This window comes from Apteryx rowi, unplaced genomic scaffold, assembly GCF_003343035.1.
Source record: "Apteryx rowi isolate R43461 unplaced genomic scaffold, aptRow1 scaffold_160, whole genome shotgun sequence".
NCBI lineage: Eukaryota > Metazoa > Chordata > Aves > Apterygiformes > Apterygidae > Apteryx > Apteryx rowi.
Window position 1 is genome coordinate 1,075,037 of NW_020447864.1, and position 25,611 is coordinate 1,100,647.

At 34.4% G+C, this 25,611-nt stretch overlaps 1 protein-coding gene across 4 annotated transcripts in view; it reads left to right on the forward strand.

Moving 5' to 3' along the window:
• BTBD9 (BTB domain containing 9) overlaps positions 1-25,611 on the forward strand; it is a 144,360-nt gene that overhangs the window by 4,746 nt on the left and 114,003 nt on the right. For 3 of the 4 annotated variants that reach the window (XR_003252489.1, XM_026059838.1, XM_026059839.1), the window contains exons 3-7: positions 3,680-3,890; positions 5,121-5,484; positions 7,049-7,313; positions 9,577-9,796; positions 13,793-13,912. Coding sequence is in view for 3 of the 4 variants with exons in the window: in XM_026059838.1 (XP_025915623.1) it covers positions 3,680-3,890; positions 5,121-5,484; positions 7,049-7,313; positions 9,577-9,796; positions 13,793-13,912 (1,180 nt within the window). In the remaining variant the exon portion in view is untranslated. The remainder of the gene's footprint in view (positions 1-3,679; positions 3,891-5,120; positions 5,485-7,048; positions 7,314-9,576; positions 9,797-13,792; positions 13,913-25,611) is intronic. The other variant, XM_026059840.1, reaches the window with a different exon arrangement.

Consider the following 25,611-nt stretch of genomic DNA (forward strand, 5'->3'; position numbering starts at 1 on the left):
GAAGTGACTTAGTACTGGTCTTTATTGCACTTCCGGTTTGAGTTGTTTACTAAACATCTCATTGTGCTTTTGCTGTTGTTGCAGCATTTTCTAGATTGTATTTTTGTATGTTGTGACATCTTTTAGATTATTTACTAGAAAAGATGTATAGCTAGCCGAAAACTGTGTGTGTGTGGTGGGTTTTTTTTTTTCCTCCTCTCTCTGGCATTGACACAAACTCTACTGACGTGTTATGCAATAAATGGTAGACCACATTTCTCACATGTTGATTGAAGAGGGCCACCAAGGAGTTTATGTTCCATTTTGGTCTTGGATAAAGATGATTTATAACCCTTTCTGTCTTACCAAATGCTGTTTAAGATTACAGTTTTAGTAGCTCCTCAAACTTACTGAGAATGTTTTACTTTATTTTTGTGGCATGAGCAAAGCTGTAGCAGCTGACTCCTGATGCAATTAGAATTAGCTTTGGATAACTCCTGGAAATAGATTATGGTGCTGGCAAGATGTTTGTAAATAGCTTTGAATGGGTAGTTTTGCCTTTTATTCTGAAGTTTGTCAAATAGTCTTTCTTGACCACCAAGAAGAGCAAAGGCCTGTTTCCTTTGAGTGCAGTGTCATTGTTTCATGACAGCAGAAGATGCCAGAGAGATCTTTAGAACAAGCTCTTGCAAAGCTTCAGGCAGCTTCAGTCTTTTTTATCATAACTAATACTTTAAATTAGAACTAGAAATACATATTTAGCTATACAGGGAATCGGCTCATAGCAACTTGCCACAGCTACATTTTACATTACATTTTACTTCCTTAAACAGGAAATGTGCGGATTGCTTCAAGGGTTATCTGAGTTAATAGCACTGAAAAACCCAGCCTGGATGTTCTAAAGCCATTTGTTGTTAGGTTCTGGGTTTTGAAGGAGGGATCACTCTCACGAAGCTGCTTTGTGTAGAAAATCTACAATAGAGATGAAAGTTGCATTGGAATTGCATAGTGGGTTGAATAAATGATTCTGAGTACTACTTCAATATACTGATGTTATCCACAGAAAGCATAGAAGGCATGTACCTAATTTAGATTAAGTCACCAATTTCCAGCCCTTTGCATCATTACAGCATTTGAAAGGCTTCTCAACCAGAGGCTCATAGCCATCCTTTGAGTCCCATGTTCCCAGTGATCAATATGTTCTTGGCTGAAACTGGCAATTTGGGATAATATATTGTACCAGCAATTCTGAGAACCTTGAATGTCTATGAAACAAACTTGCAGCTGACATATAGGGTTCTCTAAATTTCTGCTTTGACCATTTGTTGTAAGCCAGGGTCTTGGTGTATATAAAGACTGCATCATCGTTGACTTATTAGTGAGTGTCCCTCATTCTGTCTGCTGATTCTTSTTGAGAGGTAGGTTTATATACCCTTGGGATGAAAGTGTTCTTTTGATCTTTTATGTGAAATTGAAACAATTTTCCGTTAAACTTTTTACCTTGGCGCATGACAAGCTGCTACTGCGAGTAAAGCTAGTATGCAACCAATGACTTTCCTTTTTTACTTGTATAGTATCTCAATTTTATTTGAACGGTGTCTGCTCATTCTTTCAGAGAGAAATGGATGAAGAAAAAAGTAGAATGTAGAAAAAAATGAAAGTAAAAATAGATTTTAAAACCAAATATGCAAGTAGTAGTATATATATATGAAGTATCATAAGAGAACTTTTCTAATTAATCAAAACTGGAACTATCAGAAGAGTGATAGTACAAAATTCCTTGATAATGTGGGTGTAACACATGTGATTGGGTTGCCTGACTATTGCATGTAACAATGAAGGTAACAGCAATTAGAATTGTAAGGTATAGAAGTATTGAAGAGTATGCAGGCTTTAGATTTGCAACTAATACATTCTTTTGTTTGCTCCTTTGGTGTAATAAAGGGTTTTATGCTTTGAAGAAATTTCGGTTTTATTATTGCCTATAAACTCTCAAATCATTGTTATGTTGTGATAAATATTACTGCTGGTATAAATGGATGTAACTTGATTGCTGTGAGTTAAGTTATTCCCGCTTGTTGAAAAATAAATGTTAGTGGAAACGTATCTGTTGCATGAATCTGTTCAGTGCAGAGATACCTTAGCTAATTGTAAGTTAGCCGGTGCAAGCAGAAGCAGCAATCTGTTATTATGAAAAACCATGAAAACTAATTTACTCTCTTGTCAGGATAAAAGAATGACTTTATACAGTATCCTGTGTTATCGTAGTTAGACTGCATCCAGTATCTGTAATGTCCACATGGACATATGGCTTCTAATTCAAATCGTGGAGACAGCCTGAGGAAAGCCGGGTTCTGTTCCCATTTGTGCTGTGACCTGTATTATCAATTTAGTATGTTGTATCTATCTTTCTCTTATTTTATTTTCTATTTCTATCCTTTCTCTGATTAGTTTAGTTTCAAGTTCTGTGGCTGCATTTCTGCAGTCTTTTAATTTCAGGTTAAGCATTTCTAGGTGTTGTGGAAGTGCAAATCATACTTAACCCCATATACATGTTAGGATTTTCTGTGGGAGTGGAAATAACTGGAAACAGATGTGTATTTTCTGATTACACTTTATATATAGCTAAATAAATACATTCATCCCATGAATATTTCCTTTTCTAGATGAATGTTAGGTATGCACTGGGTATAATTTTATCATTTTGCTTTTACTTTTGGCATGCTGTCTTTCCTGAGTACTAAGTACACACCCATTTTTGAAAAGTGGCCAGCTCCTGGAGCACAGAAAGTGTTTGAAAGTGTAGTTGAGTTATTGTCTGAAACAACTAACCTCATTTTATTTAAAAGTAAGCTGTAGTATAAGAAGTATAAGTAACTGATTTAAGACCTGAATTCTGCTGTGGATGCTCTTGCCAGTGAAACTACATACAGTCTTAGGTGCAAAAATAAACAAAACAAACCAAGAAAACAAAAACCCTTGTGTTTTAAGAAATAACAAAATGATTCCATAGAAGATATGAATAGCACATTCATCTGTATTGTAAATCAGTAAAGTGTGCTACATTAATGATACAGAGGTATTTGTGGTTTTATTTTTCTCAATATATGAGGGAACAAGAAGATACCAAGAAAACTGAGTAAAAAGAGTTAAAATGTACACCGTAAAGCTTTGCTCTTTGACAAATTATGTCTATTAATTACTAGAAGTCATTATAAATTCTGGAAAATTAGTTGGAATTCTACAAGAATGATTATAAAGACTGATATTTTTACTCATTACTGATAAAAATATTTTAGTAGAGATTTCAGAGTTAAGACTAAGCTTAATTGATCAGATTATTTGTCTGTAATTTGTGAGCATTTTAATTCAGACAAATTGTTTTTGAATGGTAATTTTATGTTTAAATAAAATTGTTTAATTTTTAATTCTTTTTGTTGGAAGCTTTTTTTATTTTGAGTAAATGGATTGACAGAGTAGTGAGGTGATGGAATTCCCTGAAATATTTGCTGTGAACTAAAACAGATGCAAACTGAATTGGGTCCTGTTGTAACTGAATTTTAATGGAAAAACTGTTTCGTTTTCCTTAGAATATATTGGAGTTTACATTATTCACTTATGTTCATAGTTGCAATTTGATCTTTGCCATTTTTAAATACATGTGCCTCTCTAATGCTGGTTATTTTCCTTTTCCCTTAAGGCTACCAATATCACCATCCCTCCAAGATGAGTAACAGCCATCCACTTCGCCCTTACACAGCTGTGGGTGAGATTGACCATGTTCACATTCTGTCAGAGCATATTGGTGCTCTAATGAATGGGGAAGAATATAGTGATGTTACCTTTATTGTAGAAAAGAAACGTTTTCCGGCACACAGAGTGATCCTGGCTGCTAGGTGTCATTATTTCAGGTGAAGTATAGCTTTTTGTCAGGCTCGCAGGAAATTTTCATGCGGATAAGATAAACATTGTTTCTCTATGAACTTTTCAATGTGTAATCATCTGTCCATTGAGTGTGACCTTTTCTGTGTGAATGTTTCCCAGCACATCAAATCATTGTGTCTGGATATAAAAAGATAAATACCATGTCATGGTGTTATTCTTTTGACCTTCATTAAATTGGACTTTGAAGTTATCTTTCTCTTGAATTTGTGAAACTAACTTCAGAACAAAAGAACTTCTGCTATAAAATTGTTGTGATTTCTCTGAGTGTGGGTGGTATGCTTCTGTGGAACATATTAATTGAAAACTTTAATTTTGGCACGTTGAAATTGAGCATTTAAAAAGGTCTGGCTGATACAGGTTAAATTGGTAAAAATTGTATTTAAAAAGGAGGGATGAAACTAGGGATAATACTAATCCAGCTTTGCTTTTTTTTTTTTTTTTTTTTTTTTTTTTTTTTTTTTTTTTTTTTTTTTTTTTTTTTTTTTTTAATAAAGAGTTGGGCATTTTCACTCTAAATATACTTAATAAAACTTCCTGGTAGTCCTCTGCCAGTTAATTTTGTCAGAGGGATAAGCTAATAACTAAGCTAAGATGTGAATGTAAATTGTGTTCAAACTGCTCATCATATTAAAAAAAAAAAAGTCACTGGTGTGTTGATTTTTCTAAAGATTCAGCACTTCAGCAGGGTTGCTATATGCTGGTTTTAGAGTAAGAAACAGAGGATCAACAATCCTGAGATTTGCTAATCTGCCACTGTTGTTATGGTGACGGGCTAGTTGTTTCACTTGTGTTCTGAAAGGTTTTTAGGATTGGGTGTTTTTGTGCTTTGGTGGGGGTGTTTTTGTTTTAGTGTGGAAGAAAAAAAGTACCAGGGTGATTATATGAACTTCTGCTTTACAAGCTATTATTCCAAGTAGAGATGGAGCAATTGTTCTGTGGGATTAAAAACATGATATATTAGAATTTCATTCCTGTGCAGCTGCTTTCAGAGCAGACCTGCACTTTAAATACTAAGCATAAGAGTTTTTCTTTTCTAATTTCCTAAACCGTATCTCCTTTGTTTTATGTAGTTTCAGGGACTGCTGTAAAGTCATATATTCTTTTACCTGTTTCTACTTTTTTTGTCTTTTTTTTTTTTTCCAGTAGTGCAAATGTTGTTAGGATGTAAGTTTTTCAAATTTTATCTTTTTTTATAGAGCATTATTATATGGCGGAATGAGAGAATCTCAGCCTGAAGCAGAAATTCCTCTTCAGGACACTACTGCAGAAGCATTTACAATGCTGCTGAAATATATTTACACTGGTCGTGCCACACTACGAGATGAGAAAGAGGAGGTCCTCCTAGACTTCCTAAGCCTAGCACATAAATATGGGTTTCCAGAGCTGGAGGATTCCACATCTGAGTATCTTTGCACCATACTTAATATTCAGAATGTTTGTATGACCTTCGATGTTGCCAGTCTTTATTCACTTCCCAAATTAACTTGTATGTGCTGTATGTTCATGGATAGAAATGCCCAAGAGGTTCTCTCTAGTGAAGGCTTCCTATCGCTTTCTAAGGTATATATTTGCTGCTTTTTTTTTTTTTTTTGGTCAGGAATGTTAATTTTAGTCTGTTTTAACTCCATGATAAAATACTAATGGTGCATAAAATGAAAGTTTACAGATTCGTTAACAGATATCACTGTATACTAATGAAACTGTGGCAGTTAGAAATATTCAAACCAAGAAGAAATGAAAATCTTGGTGATCCATTCTGAATTTTTTATGTATTCAATTCCAACCTGTCAGTGTAGTTAAAGATATTAAATCTAATAGTGTACTCTAATAGGTAGGAATGGGCAACCTAATCTTACTTTTTTTTTTTTTGATCTGTCCTGGATATAATATTATTTGGTTTCTGAAAACTGGCCAGTGGATATAAAGCAAAAGACTTGAGAAGACAGCAGCAGATACCCATTCTGTTAATTTCTTGATATAGGCTTTCTGTGAAGGGTTACTTTCTCCAGTGTAAGCTAAAGCGTCCTGGAGGTTGCTATAATTTATGCTCGTTGCTGATTATTGCCGTGTTCCAAAATCATGGAATATGGGGGCATTATAGGATTTGTGTTTTTGTTTTTGTTTTTTTTTTTTGTTAGATGTGTAAATATTTGTGCAGGAATCTGAGAGAGTTCTATGCCGCTGAAATTTTTCAGTTGCTCTGGAATGAACCTTGTTGAGCTGGATGTAATAGTGATACAGTGTTCTCACATGGTATGCATGTGAAGCAGCCTCACACCTTGAAAGAATAATTGTTTAATTTTATAAGAATAGTGTATTTAGAGCATGTTGTCAAGTTGACCAAAAATTAGCAAACTTCGTTCATCGGGAAGCATATACTTTCTGATGTCTTTGGCAGTCAGTCCTGGCATGTGAAAGAGGAGTGTCCTTTTCTGAGGCAAATTCCTGATTATTCTCCTTACTAAATGAAAATCAAAAAGCTATACAATTCTTTTGTTCTCAGTTTACAATCAGTGTTTGTTTTCACATGAAAAAGAGCTACTGAGGTCTTACCTGTTGATCCTGAGTTGGTCCCAAAAGAGAGAAGAATGAGGAAAACAAACCCAAATAGTTAGAAATGATTTAAAAAGGTGATTGCAAACCACAGTTGATTTTATCATCAGTTTTATCAGCCTATGTTTGAAGGAATGCTTTGACCCATACTGCCAAATCCAAAAATAACTTCTTAAATTCCCAAGGAAATCTAAACCAGTAACTTGTAATAAAATTGATTTGAGTAATTTTCCACAGTTCCATTCTGTCATATTTCTCCTGGTGGTTTTTAATATTGCCTGTTATTTACTTCAAAGACTGTTTAATTCTTGCATAAGAAGCTAAAGTAAATACCCTACTGAAACTGAAAGCTTTTCTTTTTTCTTTTTCTTTTTTAAATCTGAGAAACTAGATTAGAATTCAGGAATCTTAAGGGAGCTTTGGCTGCTCTCCAAGCTAACAGCTTCAGGCACTCCTTGGGGAATTATTTTTAATAAGTACCAATTAAAACATCTGCTAATTTTTGCCATATTTTAATTTTCTTTGTTTTTTATTTTATTTTTTCTTGCTGTTTTTTCATTTTCTTTTCCAGGCTGCTCTTCTGAATATTGTACTAAGGGATTCATTTGCAGCTCCTGAGAAGGACATTTTCCAAGCTTTGATGAATTGGTGTAAACATAACCCCAAGGAAAACCATGCTGAAATCATGCAAGCAGTACGTTTGCCACTAATGAGTCTAACAGAACTGCTAAATGTTGTAAGACCTTCTGGATTGTTGTCACCTGATGCCATCCTAGATGCCATTAAAATTCGTTCTGAGAGTCGGGACATGGACCTCAACTATAGGGGCATGTTAAGTGAGCATCTTTTTTTTTTTCTGATTTAGTGAGGGATGGACTATAATTATCTGGAGGATGTGCTAGTATGTTTTTTGAGTTTTTATATATTATTAATCCTTGTAAAAGGCCTACATAATGAAATATCTCTAAGTACCATTCTTGATGCTGGAATTGCTCAAATAGTAAGTAATATTATTCAGCATATTTCCTTATTGGTATTTTGGATACTGTTCAGACATGTACTTTGTAATGAGCTTTTTTTCTTGAAGAAATACTATTTTAATAAAAAAATCTTTTGCAAAAATATTGAACATAAAAATGTTGTAGGATATTCAATATATCTTAATGGTTTTATATTGATGCTTTTTTATTGTGAAAAACTTTAAACCCCTTTTTTGCTTTATTTTTGATTTTTGTCTTGCACTTTACATTTGCCCATACAATGTTTCCCAAAACTGTATAATAGAAGTCTAAAATGCATGAGAAGCATTTTATTTGATTTTTGTTGTCTGTGCTCTACGTTAATTTAGCAAGAATATCTAATCCTTGGCAGAACATTTTATAAAGAAATTGTTTCTTTGCTATTTAACGTGTGAGTTATAAAGAGTATTTGCCCTAGAGTGGAGAATAAAGTTAAATGATCTTTTAGAACCTGCACTGTAGTGTCTCAGTCCTGCAGGATGAGACCTGAAATGGAAAACTGCTTTCTTAGAACTGCATCTCCCTTTGTTCTCTCTTAGAAGTTACAGGTATTAACATTTAAACATCTGAGTTAATATTTTAAAAATCCTATCATACAAGACGTTCTGTTGATAGTGCAATAGATAAGTCTGAAAAAGTTAAACAGTGCCTTCTGACTTCCTTTTCTTCAAAGTCATGTCTCAATTAATAATAATATGCTCCTAATCACAAGATTTCTAACCCTGTCAAAATCACAGCATCTAAGAGAATTGAATTTCTATGTTTTAGTACTAGTTCAGACTCTTGGGACTTTTGCAGAAACACTGGTGACTACTTGTGATTTTGTAATTGTGCATCAGTGCATTTGATGCTTTCTGTAGTAGTACTACAACACAGTGTAGTTAAAAATTTTCCCCCTTCCAATTCTGCTCTTTAGGTATTAGACTTCTCATATCTTTAAAATTCATACTTCTCCTGCCAACCTGTCTAAAGAGTTCAAGAGACACCTTTCCATCATTTAGCAAGAAACACTTTTCCATCATTTAGTGTTCAGATCATGTTTTCAGGGTTGTCTTCTCAAACAAGACAGTTAAATGTCCTATCTTAAAAAAAAAAAAAAAAAAAAAAAGGGCTTTTCAACTCTATATTGTTTTGCTTTTGGAGCTAGGGAATGTTATCCCCCATTATCTTGATGGAAGATTTGTTCCTAGAACAGATTTATTACTGTGAAATGGTGGCATTAAGACTCCCTTAACCATACTGATTCAAAGCCCAAGAAGCCAGTAGGAAGTTTCCCGTTAGCTTCAGTAGTCTTTCACTAAGATTCATTTAGCTTTGCAGCATACTGGAAAGTTGTATAGCTATTAAAAACCATGGTTATACCATCTGCAAATTGATGGTGCATGCACTTCTTGAGCATTTTGCATGGTTTGAGAGTCCTTCCATCTCAAAAAAAGTCAAAATTAAACAAAAAAAGAAAGGGCACAAGGGTGATCGGAGGTATGGTGAGGGGTTGATTGCAAGGAGAGACTAAGGCCAAAAGTATCTAACTAGGAAGAAAGTAATGACTGAATGAGGAAGGTACTTTAGAATTATATAAAATTATGAAAGGCACTGAGAATATAGATACTACATATTAGTAAATGATCACTACTTACTACTACCATACATGAACTCAAGAGCATCAAAGGAAGTGGAGGAAGTGAAGTTTTTAAAATACATTTTGTTAAAGTGCATAATTGCCTTGTGATCATAGTTCTACATTGTGCTTCGGAATCAAAGTATAAACAGACTTTGTGAAGTTGTGGGGGGAAAAAAAATCATAAAATAATCCATTCTTGGCTGTTAAATACAGAGATACAACTTGTGGCCCAGGAAACTGAGCCGTGGATCGCTGGAAACTAAATGAATTTACAGGAAGAGTATTACTTTGCACTGGCTCTCTTTTTGTACCTTTTCCTTAAGCATGTGTTTGTGACCACCACTGGAGGAAGGATACTTGCAATAAATCTTTGTTCTGACCTAAGCCGTTGATGTTCAGAACGTGTAATTTGCATTGTGGGAACATAAATATTAAGCAATTATTTTCTTTTCTTCATAGTACCAGGGGAAAATATTGCAACAATGAAGTATGGAGCCCAGGTTGTAAAAGGGGAGCTGAAGTCCGCTTTATTAGATGGGGACACTCAGAACTATGACTTGGATCATGGATTTTCTCGACATCCAATCGATGATGATTGCCGTTCTGGTATTGAAATTAAACTAGGTCAGCCATCAATAATCAACCACATAAGGATACTCCTATGGGACAGAGACAGTCGGTAAGTGCCAAGTTGGCATAAAAAGGGAAAGTAATGCTTTTTGTACCTGTGCTAACATATAAATGCTAAATGTTCATAAATATTTTATAGAAATGTCATGATACAGTGTTGGAGATGGCACTGACAATTTTTATTTGAAAAAGTCTTTTTAAAAACAGTTTTGGTTACTTACACAGCAGACCGTATTTTGTGATATCAGACTATATCATAATATCTCGTATTCTCTGTGTCTTTGTAAAATAGCTTATATTACTAATAACAGTTTTAACAATTCAATTTTTTTATTTGCCACTTAGTTTTCAACTGTTTTTATTTGTTTGAATAATAACATTTAGGTTTGGGGGGGGTTGTTTTTTGTTTTTTAGAAACCATGTTATTTACATATTTCTTTTCCAAACATTGAAGGAATGTTTGTTCAAAGCTTTTCATCTTATCAAAATCATTTAGCAATAACATATTTTTGACAATAATTCAGATAGTGAAATTGTTTAGAATGTACATTACCAGCTAACTGCAGGAGTTAATACGAGTCTCTCTATGGTGAGACTGGTGAAGTATGAGCTATCATGGATACCTTAGCCAATACCTGCACTTACATTTATGCTCAGCTACTTAACATTTTTATGGAATGCATGAAAGATCAAATTATGTGTCTTTGAATAACTGAGCCACTGTGTAAGCAGGAAAATTGCAAGGTTCTTTTTATCTGACAGATTGAATATATTCATTTTATAACTTGCCATCACAAAGATTTTTGCAATTTAGTAGACAACTCATGCAGGTAGTTGCAAGTACTTTTTTAATTAAAAATAGTAAAACAAGATACTTATCACAAATGTAATAACGTGTTAAAAATATAATAGATTTATTTTATATTGCTTCCAGACTAACAGTTTAGAATTGCAAAACAGTTGTCCTTTCTCTCTTTTTAACTAAGTTCTATTATTTTAGAACAGGAAGTACTATCTTTTTTACTAAATTTTATTTGTAAATAACATGAAAACTTATTTAAAATATGAACTGCAATTATTAGTCATTCATAGTAACCTGCATGAATTTTTAAGCCATTTAATTGTCTGATGTAAGTTCAACTAATTCAGAACAACCGAAATTTATGCTTTTTTTTTTTTTTTTGGAAAAATTGAAAAGCTAAGCATTTAAAGGTAAAAGAAATTGCTTTGTATAATATTAAACTAATTGTCACAGGTCAACCAACTAAACCAAGTGTTTAATCAAATTTGAAAACATATTAGAGGCATATTAATAATGAGGGACTCTCTAGCAGTTTTAGAGAGGTCGTAAATGGTAAAATGTTCCTCATCTGCAAGGCATAAATCAGCCAACAACTGCTGAAACTAGGGCAAAAAAACCACCCATTCCTTAGGACATCAAGTGGGAGATAATTTTTGAATAAGTTGTCCTGTGTCTTTCCTCTGAGGTTCGTAAATAAACCACTGCTGGTGGCAGAATATCAGCCAAGGCGGACCTCTAGAATGGCTTTTTCTCATCAGAAAATACTTAGGCTACAGTGATTTTAGGATCTAGTTTCAGTGTCATCCTGATCTTTTTCTTTTCTGTGGAAAGTTTGATATTGGATTCTCAGTCTTTGCTTCCTGTCAGGCATATTACCTGAACTGTCATTTTTTTCATGGTAGCTAAACTGTCTGAGACAAATGCAAAAGGGTGCATTTGGGGTACTTTGTCCAGTTATGGACTCCTCAGTACAAGACATTGACATGCTGAAGTGAGTTCAGCAGAAGGGCACCAAGATGATGAGGACTGGATCAAACAGTGTACAAGGAGAGGCTGAGAGAACTGGGTTTGCTAAATTTTAAGAGAAGACTAAAAGGAAGGATCACATTGCTGTCTTCAGCTATTTAATGGAAGAATATAGAGAAGGTAGGACCAGACTCCTTAGAGCTGTGTGCTGAAATGACAAGGGGCAGGGGACATAAGTAGCAACAAGGGAAATTCCAATCAAATATTAGGAAAAATATTCATAATGGTGGTAGTCAAACATGAAGAGTTTGCCCAGAGAGGCAATGTATCTCAATCCTTGGAAGTACTAGCCAAGGCCATAAAAAAAAAAACCTGCTCTAAGTTGTCCTTACTTTGAGTGTGGGATTGGACCAGACAATTTCCAGAGATCTATTCCAACCTATTTTATTCGTCTATTTTAAGAATTGCCAGCCATGCATTTGCATCTTCCTCATGTGGTACATGAGTAATGTAGTTTTCAAAGGAGGGATTTTGGCAACCGTACAAGCACATTGTGGCTTCTTGTTAAATGGCCCTTTAAACTACTCATTCTCCTTAACAGTGTCTGTGAAGCTCAGGCCTATTGGATATCTTTAAAAACGTAAAATGTGTATTACCTATATAATGTAACCAAATGCATTACCTATTAATATAGGTATGTTTTGCATCTGTAGTAATATAGGTGCTATTACCAGATGAATCTTATGTATAAAAGTGCTAAGGAGGCTAGCTGTCCAAACTGCATCTGCCAAAAAGGCACCATCCTTAAGAAAATACAAGCCATTGTCATGTGTATAATAACTGAACTGTATTTTTGAGGGTTTTTTTTTTGCTTGATATCTTTACAAACCAATCAGATGTTGTAAATTGATTACAAATTTGCATTATTGTTGGTATAGTGTTATGAGGATCCCTGAATCCTCACCACATAGAGGACAGATAGTCAGTAACTTTTGGATCCAACGTGCATGTGTGTATAGGCTCCAGAATGCTGGAGCCTCATTTGGTCAAATACGCATATGCTAGTAATAAGAAAATGCTGAAACGTAGTGCATTTATATGGGTTGTGAATATTACACGTTTAGTTGTTGTGTATGCGAAAGCTGATTATGAACTGACATCTTAAAGACCCTTTTTATTACCTTTCTAGGTGCATAAATTGGTATTTATGGAGTTATCTAACACTTTAAGTGTTTTTTGAAAAATAGCACTTTAGATATCCGTCCATTCACATCCTCAGCAAAAAATGGAAAATGTTAACAAAGGCATTATTGTTTATTTAAAAAAAAAAAAAAAATCCGTAGATACCTGGAAGAGCAACCATTCTTTTAGAAATCAGTGTGAAAGGAGAATAAGTGCTAACATGGTCTAGTTGAAACGTTTGTGAAGATTGCAGACTAGTATATTAAAAGAAAGTAAATATTCTGAAGCATAATTCACAATGAAGTACACACAATTCACAGGAAGTACAACTGCAGTTTCTATTGCATTGTAAGACAGGTATCACTGTTTTAGATATAATATGGAAATACCTGTGGCTTTTAAGTGTTAGTTTGGGTTTGCTTTCTCCAAACGCCAAAACTGTGAACTAAACATCATTGATAAAGCAAGGAGAAGACACAGATTATGTTGCTGACTTTGTTGTTTTTGATGAGGAAGTTTTGGGATGTTTAAGTAACTAGTGACAGGCTTAACAATATATATCATGAATAACTGAGAGGGTCAGAAGTGATGAAGGATAAAGTAAATTTGCTTTTTTCCAGTGAAGGGTTCCAGTTTGCATTTATGATCTGCTAAATGTTCTTTGATTTTTCCTTGTTAATATGGCAAAAGAAATAACAACTGCATCACTGGTTTTATCCATGCAGAAGGAATACAAATTACTACTCTGTGACTCAAGTATATAAGATGACTAAATTTAAAGTTTTCACTCCATTTTTTTGAGAGAAGACTGTCTCATCTTATTACTGCCAATTGTGAGTGTTTAGATATTTTAAGTTATTCTGAAAACACCTGCTAACATAACAAGTGAATTTATTTTCAAAGCTAGTTTGAAATAGGGACCTCTTTTGGAGGTCTTAGACACAGGTCTGTAGGTAGGAACAAATAGCCTTTTTTTCAGCACAACTGAAAATCCAAAAGAAAGTGTAAAAGTCAATATTGAAAATGTGGCTGTTTGTATTCTAATCACTTTTGCTCTGTGTGTTTTGTTGTGTTTTTTTTTTTGACAATCCAAAGGTCTTATTCCTACTACATTGAGGTGTCCATGGATGAGTTGGACTGGATTCGAGTTATCGATCACTCAAAGTACCTCTGTCGGTCCTGGCAGAAGCTGTATTTCCCTGCCCGTGTCTGCAGGTTAGTTCATCAATGTAATGTTGCATGGCTATCATTAAATACTGTAGACACTAGAATAAGTTGCTGGATTTTTCAACTATATTATGCATTTCTGATAATATATAATATACACAACTTTCATCAGTCATCTTAAAAAAATAGTCTATCTCAGTGAGTGCTTTCTAATACAAATATAGCTGATAAATTGCAGGCATCAAGTATCAAAACTCTGGTGCTTCCATCTCTAATGTGCATCTTTCACTCTCAGTCGTACTCACCTTTCCCCTTGCAGCTGCATTCTGAAAACATAATAATGATATTTTTCACTCTGTGGTAAGCACCTTTCTGTAACTCTGAAAAGTTTAAAATGGTTTTAACTACTGAAGATACAACTCGGATATCTCTTTTTTTATATATTTTCTGCTGTTGCATTGAAATAGTATTTTTAATGCCCAGTTATGAAAGACAGAATGGAGAGAATTAGGATAAAGGAAGCCTGAGCAATGCTTTGTGTAAGACAAAGCAGCTAGATGAGTTTAATCATCATTGGGGTGATGATGTTTTTTACTGTAGGAACTGGGAATTCTGGGAGAAGCTTTGTGGCCACCACTGAAACCATCTTACTCAAAAACTGAGTGGAGCTCCCTGGCAGAGTGCGCCAGTCTGGGTTCCAAAGGCACGCTGGGATCGTTAGAATCTGTGTCATAGACCCAAAGAGAAAATGCTCTATTTATTGCAATAATTATTCTGTAGACAGAAACTACTTATTAACCACACCAGTTCTTGGGATCCTGAAGGAAGGGAAGTGCTTTCTTTTCCACAGAGTGACCTTTTACCCTGACCTTGGCTGCTGTGTGACAGTTGCATCTGTGCAGAAAGTGGGTCACCTGTGTGTCCCTCCTCAGATAACTCTTTCTCAGCCTGCCTACCCTGTTTTAGTAAGTTTATACTGAATGTAACTAACTTAAAACTTGGCTTTTCTGGTATGGAAAATGCATTCTCACCTTTTCCCTATATGTTTTGTGATTCTGATTATAGTTTCTACTTTGTTTAAAATGGTTGGAGCTGTCCCCTAGTTTGTGTGTGTCTGATAAGTCTTCACCTGAATGAGTCTCTGATGAACTCCCTGAGGAATTTCACCACTGCTGGATGATTTATAGGTATTTTACATGCATATGGGAATATTTTTCTTGTGACCTTAACTTGGTGTAAAGTGGGAAGGCTGTTAAAAAGGACAGCCTTTTTGCCAACCATCACATTAGCAAGAAGATTTGAAGTGATCTAAGATTTTATGATGGAACTTGTCTAAATCTTCTTTCAAAAAGACAGCCATCCAAASTCTTGTCTGAAGGCGATAAACATCTTTTCACCTATTTGCCACCCCCTTCCCCCCCACCTTTCTTCATCTCTGTGGGAAATAAGATTGTTACGTATGTTAGATTTTGAGAACGTCCTTGTTTTGTTTTGATGTAGGCTCTTTGCGGCCTTGTCTGAAAGCAGAGAGAGGGAAGAATGGAGGGAGGAATGTTATTCCAGAGGTTCGGGTGGTGCCAGAACTTAATTATTTTTGGTTGAAAAGGACCTCTGAATCCTCCTTGGATGACATGCTCCTCTCCAAGGAGCAGATCACCGAAAGAGAGTTGAATTCATTCTCTTATCACTTGCTATTCTCTGATGTAAATTCCTAGACTGGATACTGTGGTGTTTTTGTCTCCAACATTGTGAATACGGGTTTAAAATATGAGCCAAAGGAGTTTATCTCAAAATGTGTTCCTTTAACATTTGTCATTCTGTTTTGACAAATAAGAATTATGCATGCACATCAAAGGGCAGATAGACTTTAAGTAGATTATGTGCTCTGTCCAGAAAGAAACTGTCATCAAATTATCAATAGATAATGAACAAAAATCACTCAATTTGAAGGCATAAAACACCTCCTCTCTCCATTTTTAAAGGAAGACTGTATGTAACTCAGCAAATCCTTTGCATTTATTAGCACTTGGTTAAGCACTGCATTCTTTTCAAGCCTTATAACCAAAATTAGTTATGTGTTTGCATTGCTTGACACTGCTTCTGCTGTATATTCTTGACTCAGTAGGCCCCAGTGCCAAAATTTTCCTTTTCATGACAATGGTTGTGGAATGCATTGCAAACATCATACTTTCCTCTGCCTTCTGGGCATTATTTTTAACGTTCATTCCCCTGTGGTTTTAGTAATATGGTTATATGCTCCTTGCAAGCAACCACTTAGGGAACCTTGCAGAATTTTTTTTTAAGTTTGTATATGTTGTCAACAGAACATGCTAAACTATCTTTCACAGTGCCTTCTTTTTTGCAGTATAGGTTTGAGAACAATTTTTAAAAGAGGATGATTTTAGCTGAAGATGCTTTATAGTATCACTGCATAAAAAGACTTTTTGAGGAATAAGGGAGAATTGAACCATGAGTGTAGACTGGGGTTATATCTGCATTGGCTGCAGTTCTTATTTACATGCCTTTTTCAAAATAGAAGAGTGGAACAAGACAGATTCTGTATTTGATTTTGAAGGACAGCCTGTTGTGTCTAATGCACTGGAGAAATTGAGAGCTGTCAAGGGCTGAACTATCATGCTCATCTAAGTTTTAAGAAATTGCCCTAGCATTTCCATGTAAATAAATACTGATTGAGTTTATTTCCTATTTGCATGTATGCAGTTTTCTCTCCCTCCCTCTTTTTTTGAAAACCGTTTACTTTTCTCTTGGGTGAATCTTCATCCATTTACAGATCTGTATTTCTCTGTAATCAGTGCACTTTTTCACACAAGCTGGATGAGAAAGATGCAACTTTGTGGCAGTTAGTTGTTAAATAAAATAAATAACAATCTATATCACAATGAACTAAGACCAATTCAGTCTGCTTAATCAGTCCTTTGTTGTATTACACATATCATACCCTCTGTTGTAACTTTGATTTTGGTTATTTGGAACATTGCATAATATTCACATTAGTCTTGCAATTATGGGCATTGTTGTGCTTTTTATGAAATATATTTTGTAGTTGGCAAGGCATGTACCAAGGCATCCAAACTGGTTAGATAGGCTCATGGATCTCAGTAAAATGATGCGACTATTTACACTCATTATTTCTTCTTGTTACTCAGATCTGTGTTTTAATATGTTCAGAATAACTTTTGGCAGCTGTAACCTTCACCTAGATTAGCACATGGAAAAAATGGAAGAATAGAGACCAAAGACTCTGAATGTCTTTATTCACAATGAGAAGATTGTTGATGCTTTCTCAAACACAGAAGATGATCTGTTTGTTATTTATAGGATGTGATCCCCGATTTAGATATTTAAGCTATTTTGTACAAGGAAGATTATTTCATAGGCATTGAAGTTTATCATAAAAGATGAGAGGATGTTGCTGTATTTTGTGGGTTTTTTAGTAAGAGACACTGCTAGGTACAAGACCTGGGCTTTTTTAAAGACATAATAGTATTTGAGAAAGACTTTTAATTTTTGCTTTAAATATTTTAGAAGACATGTCACTCTACCACCTTTAAGAATTGAGCAGCCATGCTATGTAGCAAATAAGAGAGAGGAAGTGCAAGGTAGCTTTTAATTTGGCTCTGTATTTTTAAAATGAGCAATTTCTTTTGTCCCCGTTTCGCTGTTTGCACTTATAGCAATTTTCTTGTAAAGCTGTATGCATCTTTATAAAAAGATGGAATACAGAAGGTAGTCTTGTATGCAGGTCCCTGGTAGAGTTAAGAAGAGGTTTCAGTTTTTTAGTTAATCCGACTGCCTGTTTTAATAGTTTTAGCCAATATAGATAAGAATGCTTGTGTGTGGTTTATTACTGATTTTGAAATGAATATTTTTCTTCTGTATCTTGAAGTATTTTTTGATATGTACCTACTTATTAATCCAACAGTATAACTAGTTCTTTTGTTCATCTGAAAAAATGAACTCCAACTTCTTGATAATATTAAAACGAAACAAAAAAAAACCCTATTTCATATATAGCACTTTACTTAGTACACAGAAGACAATGCTGAATTATGTTGTGTCTCAAATCAGTGATAAACTTCATAGAAGGACTTCATCTAGGGTATTTTTCATGAACCATGAGGACCTAAGTTCAAATATGAATGAGCAGTAATGCTTCCTTTTTTTTAAAAAAAGAAGAAAGGGGGGGGGCAGCTCTTCAAATAGTGACAGTGGTTAGGGTTGTGATTCTGATCCACAATTCTTTCTTGAAATGTAAAAGCAGCAAATACTTGGGGACCTTACCAAGTGAATGTTAGTACCTCTGAAGATCTTTGAACAAGCAGTGCTGTTTTCTGTTTCACCCTTCTTGTTTTCTGTTTTATCCTTTCCTTTTATTTCTTTTTCAAATGCATCTTTTTAATTTTGTCCTAATCCACAAATTTTGAAGAATTTATTTACAGTTTTGAAGAAGTTAATAAAACTATTATAAGAAAATAAAATTTTTGAGAGGTCTCAAAATAAAACAAATCAAATGTAGCCACAAGGTGTCACTATGATGCAACTTTAAAAGACTTTATTTTTTTCTGTGTTTGAACTCCTTTTAGTGAAGCTATTAGTGCTGGTGTATATTGTGCTTGTATCCTAAACTTCCCAGGTTTATGGAATCATTCTGATTTGTTGTTTTTGCTATAGAGGGAGCAAGTTCAGAGATGTCATGCTAAACTAGTAGGGACTTTTCAAATCAGTTTTCATGTTTTCATCTCATATCAGGTGACACTGAATTTTCATTGGAGGTGTAATTGTCCAGCTAGACCAATTTATAATCTGAAAAGTAATGCTGTTCTTGCCAATAATACTAGAATTTGAAAAAGGTTATGAATGGGAGGAAGGTCAAATTTTAATTTTAATTTGTTACTGTTTTATTGTCTTTGCCAAATTCTTATTGTAGAAAGTACATTTTATTTTTTTATTCTTCTTAAAGATATTCTGAAGTGACTAATCAAAAGTAAACATTAATGCATTATTACTCTACATTTTTGCTTCTATAACAGCTTTTACTAAAAGAGACATGTGGAAAAAACTGTAAATGTGGGAAATGATACAAATTTATTCTTTTTCCTTGAAAACTGAAAAACGTTGAGTCTAATACTAACAGTTTGAATTAGTAGTGGTATGATATGGCTAAATGCTCAAATGTATCCCCTCTAAAGTATTCAACTGCTATAGAAAGTGTAGTGTAGAATTATTTTTACTTTAGAAGATGCACTTGTGTATTAAAATCTATCTATCAGCGCGGAGAGAATTCTTTGCCTTTCCTTTTATTAGGCATTAACATTACTGGGGGGATTGTGTAGTGCTTCAGCTGTTTATGCTACTAATAATTACACCATTTGTCATCCTCTGTCTTAGTGCAGACATCTTAAATTGTAGACCCTGTATCTCCTGAGCTGTTTTAAGAAAAACAAAATATAAAAGGAGTAAATGTTTCAGTAGTAACACAGGTCTAAACTAAGAAATTGCGCCTAATTTATTTTGCGGGTAGTGACACACAAAAGGTGTTATTTTTAAGTATTGGCTAGACAGGATTTTTTTTAATTCTGTTCTTGGTCTGTGATGCTAGTGATGGTGCAGTCATTCGATTTTTCTTTCCACTTGCGGGAGCCATTGAAATTAATTACTGATTAAGCAGTAATTTTTTACTTTCAGCCTTACCAATAGAGCTCTGACATCCTTATCTGTAGTAGATACCCATTTTGCTTAGTGTTCCTATGCTTAGTGGACACTTGGTGATAATAATTTGCAAAAAGGTATTCATGTTGAAGCAAGCGAGTTGTTAACTCATGACCCCAAAAAATTGAAACACTTTCTCAGGTATTTAAAATTATCTGAGAAGGCGGCACTGTCTGCAAATCTAATCTTGTACTAGCTTTCTTAAGCAAGTAATTCTACTTCCTCCCCAATCCCCTGTAGGGAACAGCATTGTTTAGAAAGAGTACATAGACATCCAAAAGAGGCTTTTGAACATTGTTCTTGCTTAAAATGCAACTCTAATATACCTCTGACATAACTGAAAAACATAGCCTAACTTGTTAGCAGAAGCTCTGGTAAGGCCTTCAGAAAGCATTTGAAGAGAGTCTTATAACCAAGTTAGTCATTAATCCTCATGAAATAACTTCTTGCAAATGCTTCACCGATTGACCTTGGGCAATTTTTACTTCATTTGTCACATTGAGAAATTGTAATAGCTGCATAGGCAACATGTTTTTTATATATATATATATATATATATATATATATATATTTATATTTTAAACCATGCTTTGGGAAGCATTGAATGATGTGCACATAATTTGTTTCTAACTGTGCAGTTATGCAGACTTTTTTCTCCCCTGACCTTTGAAAACTTTGCAAAGTATGTATGAGCCACAAAATACTTACTAGACAGGACAAATTAGCTCCTCTTATTCATTGCTGCATAACTGAAATCTGGTAAGTGATCACCTTTGTTGCTGTTTACCTCAAGTAATCAAAGTGCTATGAGTCAAGCAAGACCTTCTCAATTTAAAATTCAAAATTTTTCATAAGTCTAATACCATATGTAATATAGTGATAATGTAATAAATACAGGAAAGATGTAATATCCAAAGATAGAGTATCTTAGTTTGTAATACAGAAACATATTAAAAGCAAGTAACTTTGAAATGTCATCCCAGACCTTTGAGGGGTCTGACTGAAGTTATTCTGAGAAATCAGTTTTTCATTATAAACACACAGTTTTTTTTCTTGTTTTTGGAGATGGGAAGAAGAAATAATCACTGTTTCTAGTAGGAAGTGTTCATCCTGAGGAGTCTTTCTTGGCACATTTCCAATACTTTGCTTTTTAAATTTGTCAAATACAAGGAAGTGATTTCCTGAAGTCTCCATTTTTGTGGCTAGCTGCTGCTTGCTTGTCTTTCTATCTTTCAGTGTTTAAATATATCTTTCCAGTATGTCTTTAGTAGGGCACTTTTTTTTTTCTCTTCCCAAAAGAACAACATAGTCTCGGATTTTTCAAAGTCTCAGATTTTTTCAAACTCTGCATATTCTACACAAGCTCAAGAAAGCTATTGCTCTGTCTGTGAAAGAATTTTTATTGATTAAAAGATCCATTTTTTTATTTCAGTTTATGCATACTCTTGATTTTAAGCTTGCACTTTCAATTTCAGCTCCTGGTGTGTCCCTTTTATTTGCAGTGATACAGAAACTGGTTTCTCCATTGGCATAATCAGTAATGTTTTTCATCAAGAACTTTATCAAGACATGGCAGCTTCTTCTCAAATTCTTTCTCTGTCATAACAATTACAGTTATCCTAACCTAAAGAGCCTGCCTCAGATTTGAGAGAAGCAAAAAATCTAGTGTGTGTTTAAGCTGACAGCAACAACCTGCTAGACAGCTCATCTTCTGAAAATTAATCTTTGCCTGAAAAAGTGTATATAGGGGCAGTCGGTATGGCTTGTACAGAAATTCTTGAGTTCTGTTAGTTCATGTATAATGCTGATAAATAGAAATATGAGAGAGAGCCTGCCAATCCAGTTTATTGGATATGAATTACAAAAAAAGTAACGTATATTCTTTTCTTATGTTTTTTGTCTCTATAATTTAGAAGAAACAAGCTTTTAAAGTGATCTAGATCACATATTTCTCATCTTTGACATAAGAAGCAGAGAGTTTTATCTGTAATATAGATAATTTCTATGTGCTTATTGTGAGTTTCTTAAACTATAAACTGTTTTTAGGTCTGTTTTCAAGTTATTTCACCTTATTAGAAAAGAAATCCAACATAGGTCAAAATTATCAGTTGTTCTTCAGATTGACAGTTATATGTAGAGCTATGTATAAACACTAAATTAACAAATTGTTGATAATTATACAGTATCTTATGTGTTTTAAAGCTAATGTTGCATAAGACAAATCTTTGTTTAAAAGGCATCTTCAACATTTTTTTCTTTAAATCCTCTTCTGTGATTTGTTACACTCCAGAAGCTAGAATTAGCTGTGAAAACTTGCCATCGTATATTTAACAAGAAAAGCTTTTAGAAAAGTAAATTTCATTTTGCCAAATTCATAAGAGTTTTGGTTTATTTTAGTTTGTTGATCAGTGAAGGCCATCTGTCAGATTTTTTTAATGCCACTGTATAAAGCATCCCTGTTTTTCCCTATTTCTCAACAGATAATGGCATATATATTTGATGTTGATGTATATTTGAAACAGACTGTACCACACTTAGTCACATATGAAGTACAAAGCTGATAATGATGCCATTTCTGGATTATTATGAATATTCAAATAGTATATGTTAAAAAAAAAAAAAAAGGGATTTGCTTTTCAGTTTCCAAGTTTATAAAGCCATCTGTCAACCATCACTAGGCCAAGCTCACTTATGGAATAATTTGGATGATGTTAAGAATGTTATAGTAAATTTGACTGTTTGTTGTTAAACTTGATTCTTTGTTGACAAACCTCAGGTTACCTTCTGTGTAGTAGATCTTTTTGGTTGGCTGGTTGTTTTTTTGCTATAAGATAGAAAACTGTGTCTGAATGGGAAAGCTGTAAATTGCTTTATTCAGTGTAATTTTTCTCTTTAAAAATTCTTGTAGAACCCGTGTTGAACATGAATTCGAGCTTGGACTGTACTTGTTCTTTCTCATCTCAGTTTTAGTTGGGAAGATTAAGCTGATGGTTCCATTTGACACAGCTAAATATCTTTGTGGTCCGCGAAAGGCAAATTCACCACCTAATGTAAAAAAAAAAAAAAAAGGGGGGGAGGTTTGGGAAGAGGGGGAAAGGGGATGATGGGTTCTGTGTGTGTGCATGCTGATGTATTCTGTAGCAACAGCAATCATGAATGCATCAACATATGGAAAAAGGTGACTTACAATATTGCTGAACAAGATGACAGGAGAAATTTGGAGGGGAAAGATGGAGGGAACAGAAACAGTTGAAAGCAAAAGATCAAGCTGAAAAGACCAGTAAATAAAAATGAACAAATCACATGCTACAGAGAACCAAGCTTACAGGAAAAAAGACAAGCTATGAAAAGATGCATAAGCATCTTCAGCTGACAGGAATGAGTGAGTGAAGGAAAGAAGGCAATGAAAGAGAAGGAAGATTACAAAAAGGAAATGTAACATGTTTAAAAAAATACAAATCTCAATGCTAAGGGGAAGAATATTTAAAAAGATGGTGTATTTACAATACGGATAATAGTTATAGAAAAAAGAGCATGTGTGATTTATCATTTTTAGGCTGCTACTGGAAGCTGTTAGTCTCTTTTTTCTTATGTCATCTAAAAAAAGAGAGAGAAGGATTGTTGTAATGCACCAATTTCTGCATTTGACTTTTGATTTCACCATGGAGCACTTTTTGCAACTTACAACTGAAAAACAAGCATAAAAATATTAAGACTAGGACAAATATTCCCATCCTTCACTGGAGGTCTAAGAAGTATCTTTGAATATTTAGATACCGTAATGTCATTTGTGATCAGTAAAGTAGTGACTTCTTTACTTTGCTTCATACAGTGTTCTCCATTGTTTGTCCTGGGGAATAACAGTACAGATGGAAGGAGTTTTAAATATTGATTTCTAAATCTATATTCCATTCAGTTCAATTACCCTGTCTCTGTTAATAGAAAATTTCAGTTTGCTTGTCAAGCTTCATTCTGATTAAGAACTTAAAGGTCCTGTTGAGGCAGATCAATGTATGTCTAGTCTAGTGGCCTGTTTCTGACCATGACAACAGGAGATGCTGGTTAGGGAGAACATGTGAGCCTGGCTGTTTTTGGTAGTCCATTCTCCTTATATTCCTCCTGCTCCCTTTAATATATCTGTATAGATTTGCTGTCCATTCATTTAGAGTCGCTTTTTGATTCTGCTGTTAGCATCTGCTTTCACAGCTTCCAGTGGCAATAAATTCCAGAAGCTCATTAGCCACTGCACAAAGTATGTACTTCTATCTGGTTTAACCAATTCTTGTACTAGTTTCAGTAAGTGTCTCCTAGTTCCAGCATCTTAGGATTTGGTGCATAGCAATGCTGCATTTAACTCTTCCATTGTCATCGTGGTTTTTGTAAACCTCAAGCATAGTGCCCTCTACCCTCTTCTCTTTGAAGAGTCACAACCCTCTTGGTCTGCAGCTGCTGTCACTTTTATGATTTTAGTTCATCTTTTCTGTGCCTTTTGTGACTGTTATATTTTTCTTGTGATGTGGAGACCATAAATGCACACAGTGCTCAAGATGTGGGCACACAAAGCTGTTACACAGCAGTAGAATGACACTGTTTTGTTCTCCGTGCCCTTCCTAATGAGGTGTGCTATTTGATGGGTGGGTTTTGCACAGGGGGGGAGCTGTTACTGCACAAAGAGCTACTGATTTTGGAGAACTGTCAATGATGACTTCAGGCTCTCTTCTCTGAGGTGCAACTTCCATTTCTGAGTTTAACATTGTTCAGATTCTTTTTTTCCTTGGATTTATCCACGTTGATGCTCATCTGCTATCTTTGTGTCCACTCAGTTTTCTTTCTGGAGTTCTTCAGGTTTCTTTTCCCCTTAAGAAAGGCACCTCAATATTCTTAATTCTGATTTGATACAAGTAGGAAAGTAAAAATAGGTGGAGCACTATGTATATATGTACATAGAGACACCTTGCCCATTCAGGTTGTTTTCTATCATCTTTTCTAAAGGAAGGATTTAATGTATGTTTAGATCAAAACTGATTTAAAAAACTTCAGTAGATCAAAACAGAGTGAAGGGCTGGAGGAAATTATTGCTGATGATTCCACTTTGTAGTAAATTATAAAGCATACATAACAGGCTGTAAAGAGAGATGGCTTTTTATGTCATACTTCATGTTGCCTTTGTAGCTGAGTGTGTAAATGAAAGGGAAACAAATTGTTTCATCATGGCAAATCTGTATTATTTCTTTAGAGTGAAAATGAGTGAAATCAAAATAATTCACTCTTGGGTGAAACTGGAAACTGTAAATGTATTTTATCCTCTTGCTGTGAATTGACGTACTGAAGATTAGTAATAAGACAACGTTCCTTGTATCATCAACAGTAGTCAAAGACATATTCATGAGTACTGAATTACAGTCAAGAAAAAGAGGTTCACAGTACTTTCACATACTTTACACAGAAGAGCATAAATCCATCATTTTAACAGTAGCTGCTGTTCACTGTTAGAGAACTTACTTTTTCAGACATCTTTACCCTCTTTATCCTTTGCATTGTGGGAAGTTTCAGGTCACCTTTTAGTTGCTATGTATCATCTGAGTTTTGGGAAGATACTGAAGGCTCTTTATGGTCCTCCAACTTATGATTGTGCCAGTGTGTTGGCACATTGGATGTGTGTTGGCATCACCAAATCTGAGTATATTTCTGTATTGTGGTTTTTGTATTTGTCATCATCTGAAATAAGTTATTTGAATTTTAGAGAAACTGTGATGTTTATGACAGCTCTGCTAAATTATCACACAGTTTTCATATAAAATGTTTAGGATTGTTAAATTTAAAGAAAAATATCTAAGTTGGAAGTTCTCAAAAGATGCATTTTTAGTCTGGGTAAACAAAGTTAGTTTGTGTTTAAAATCATCTAAAAAGGCATTTAGTGACTAAGGAGTTGACTGAACACTGTATTACAAGCATATTTAGTGCACACTTCTTCCAAAAATTATTGAAGACTCCTTTAAGTCATCTATTATGGAAAA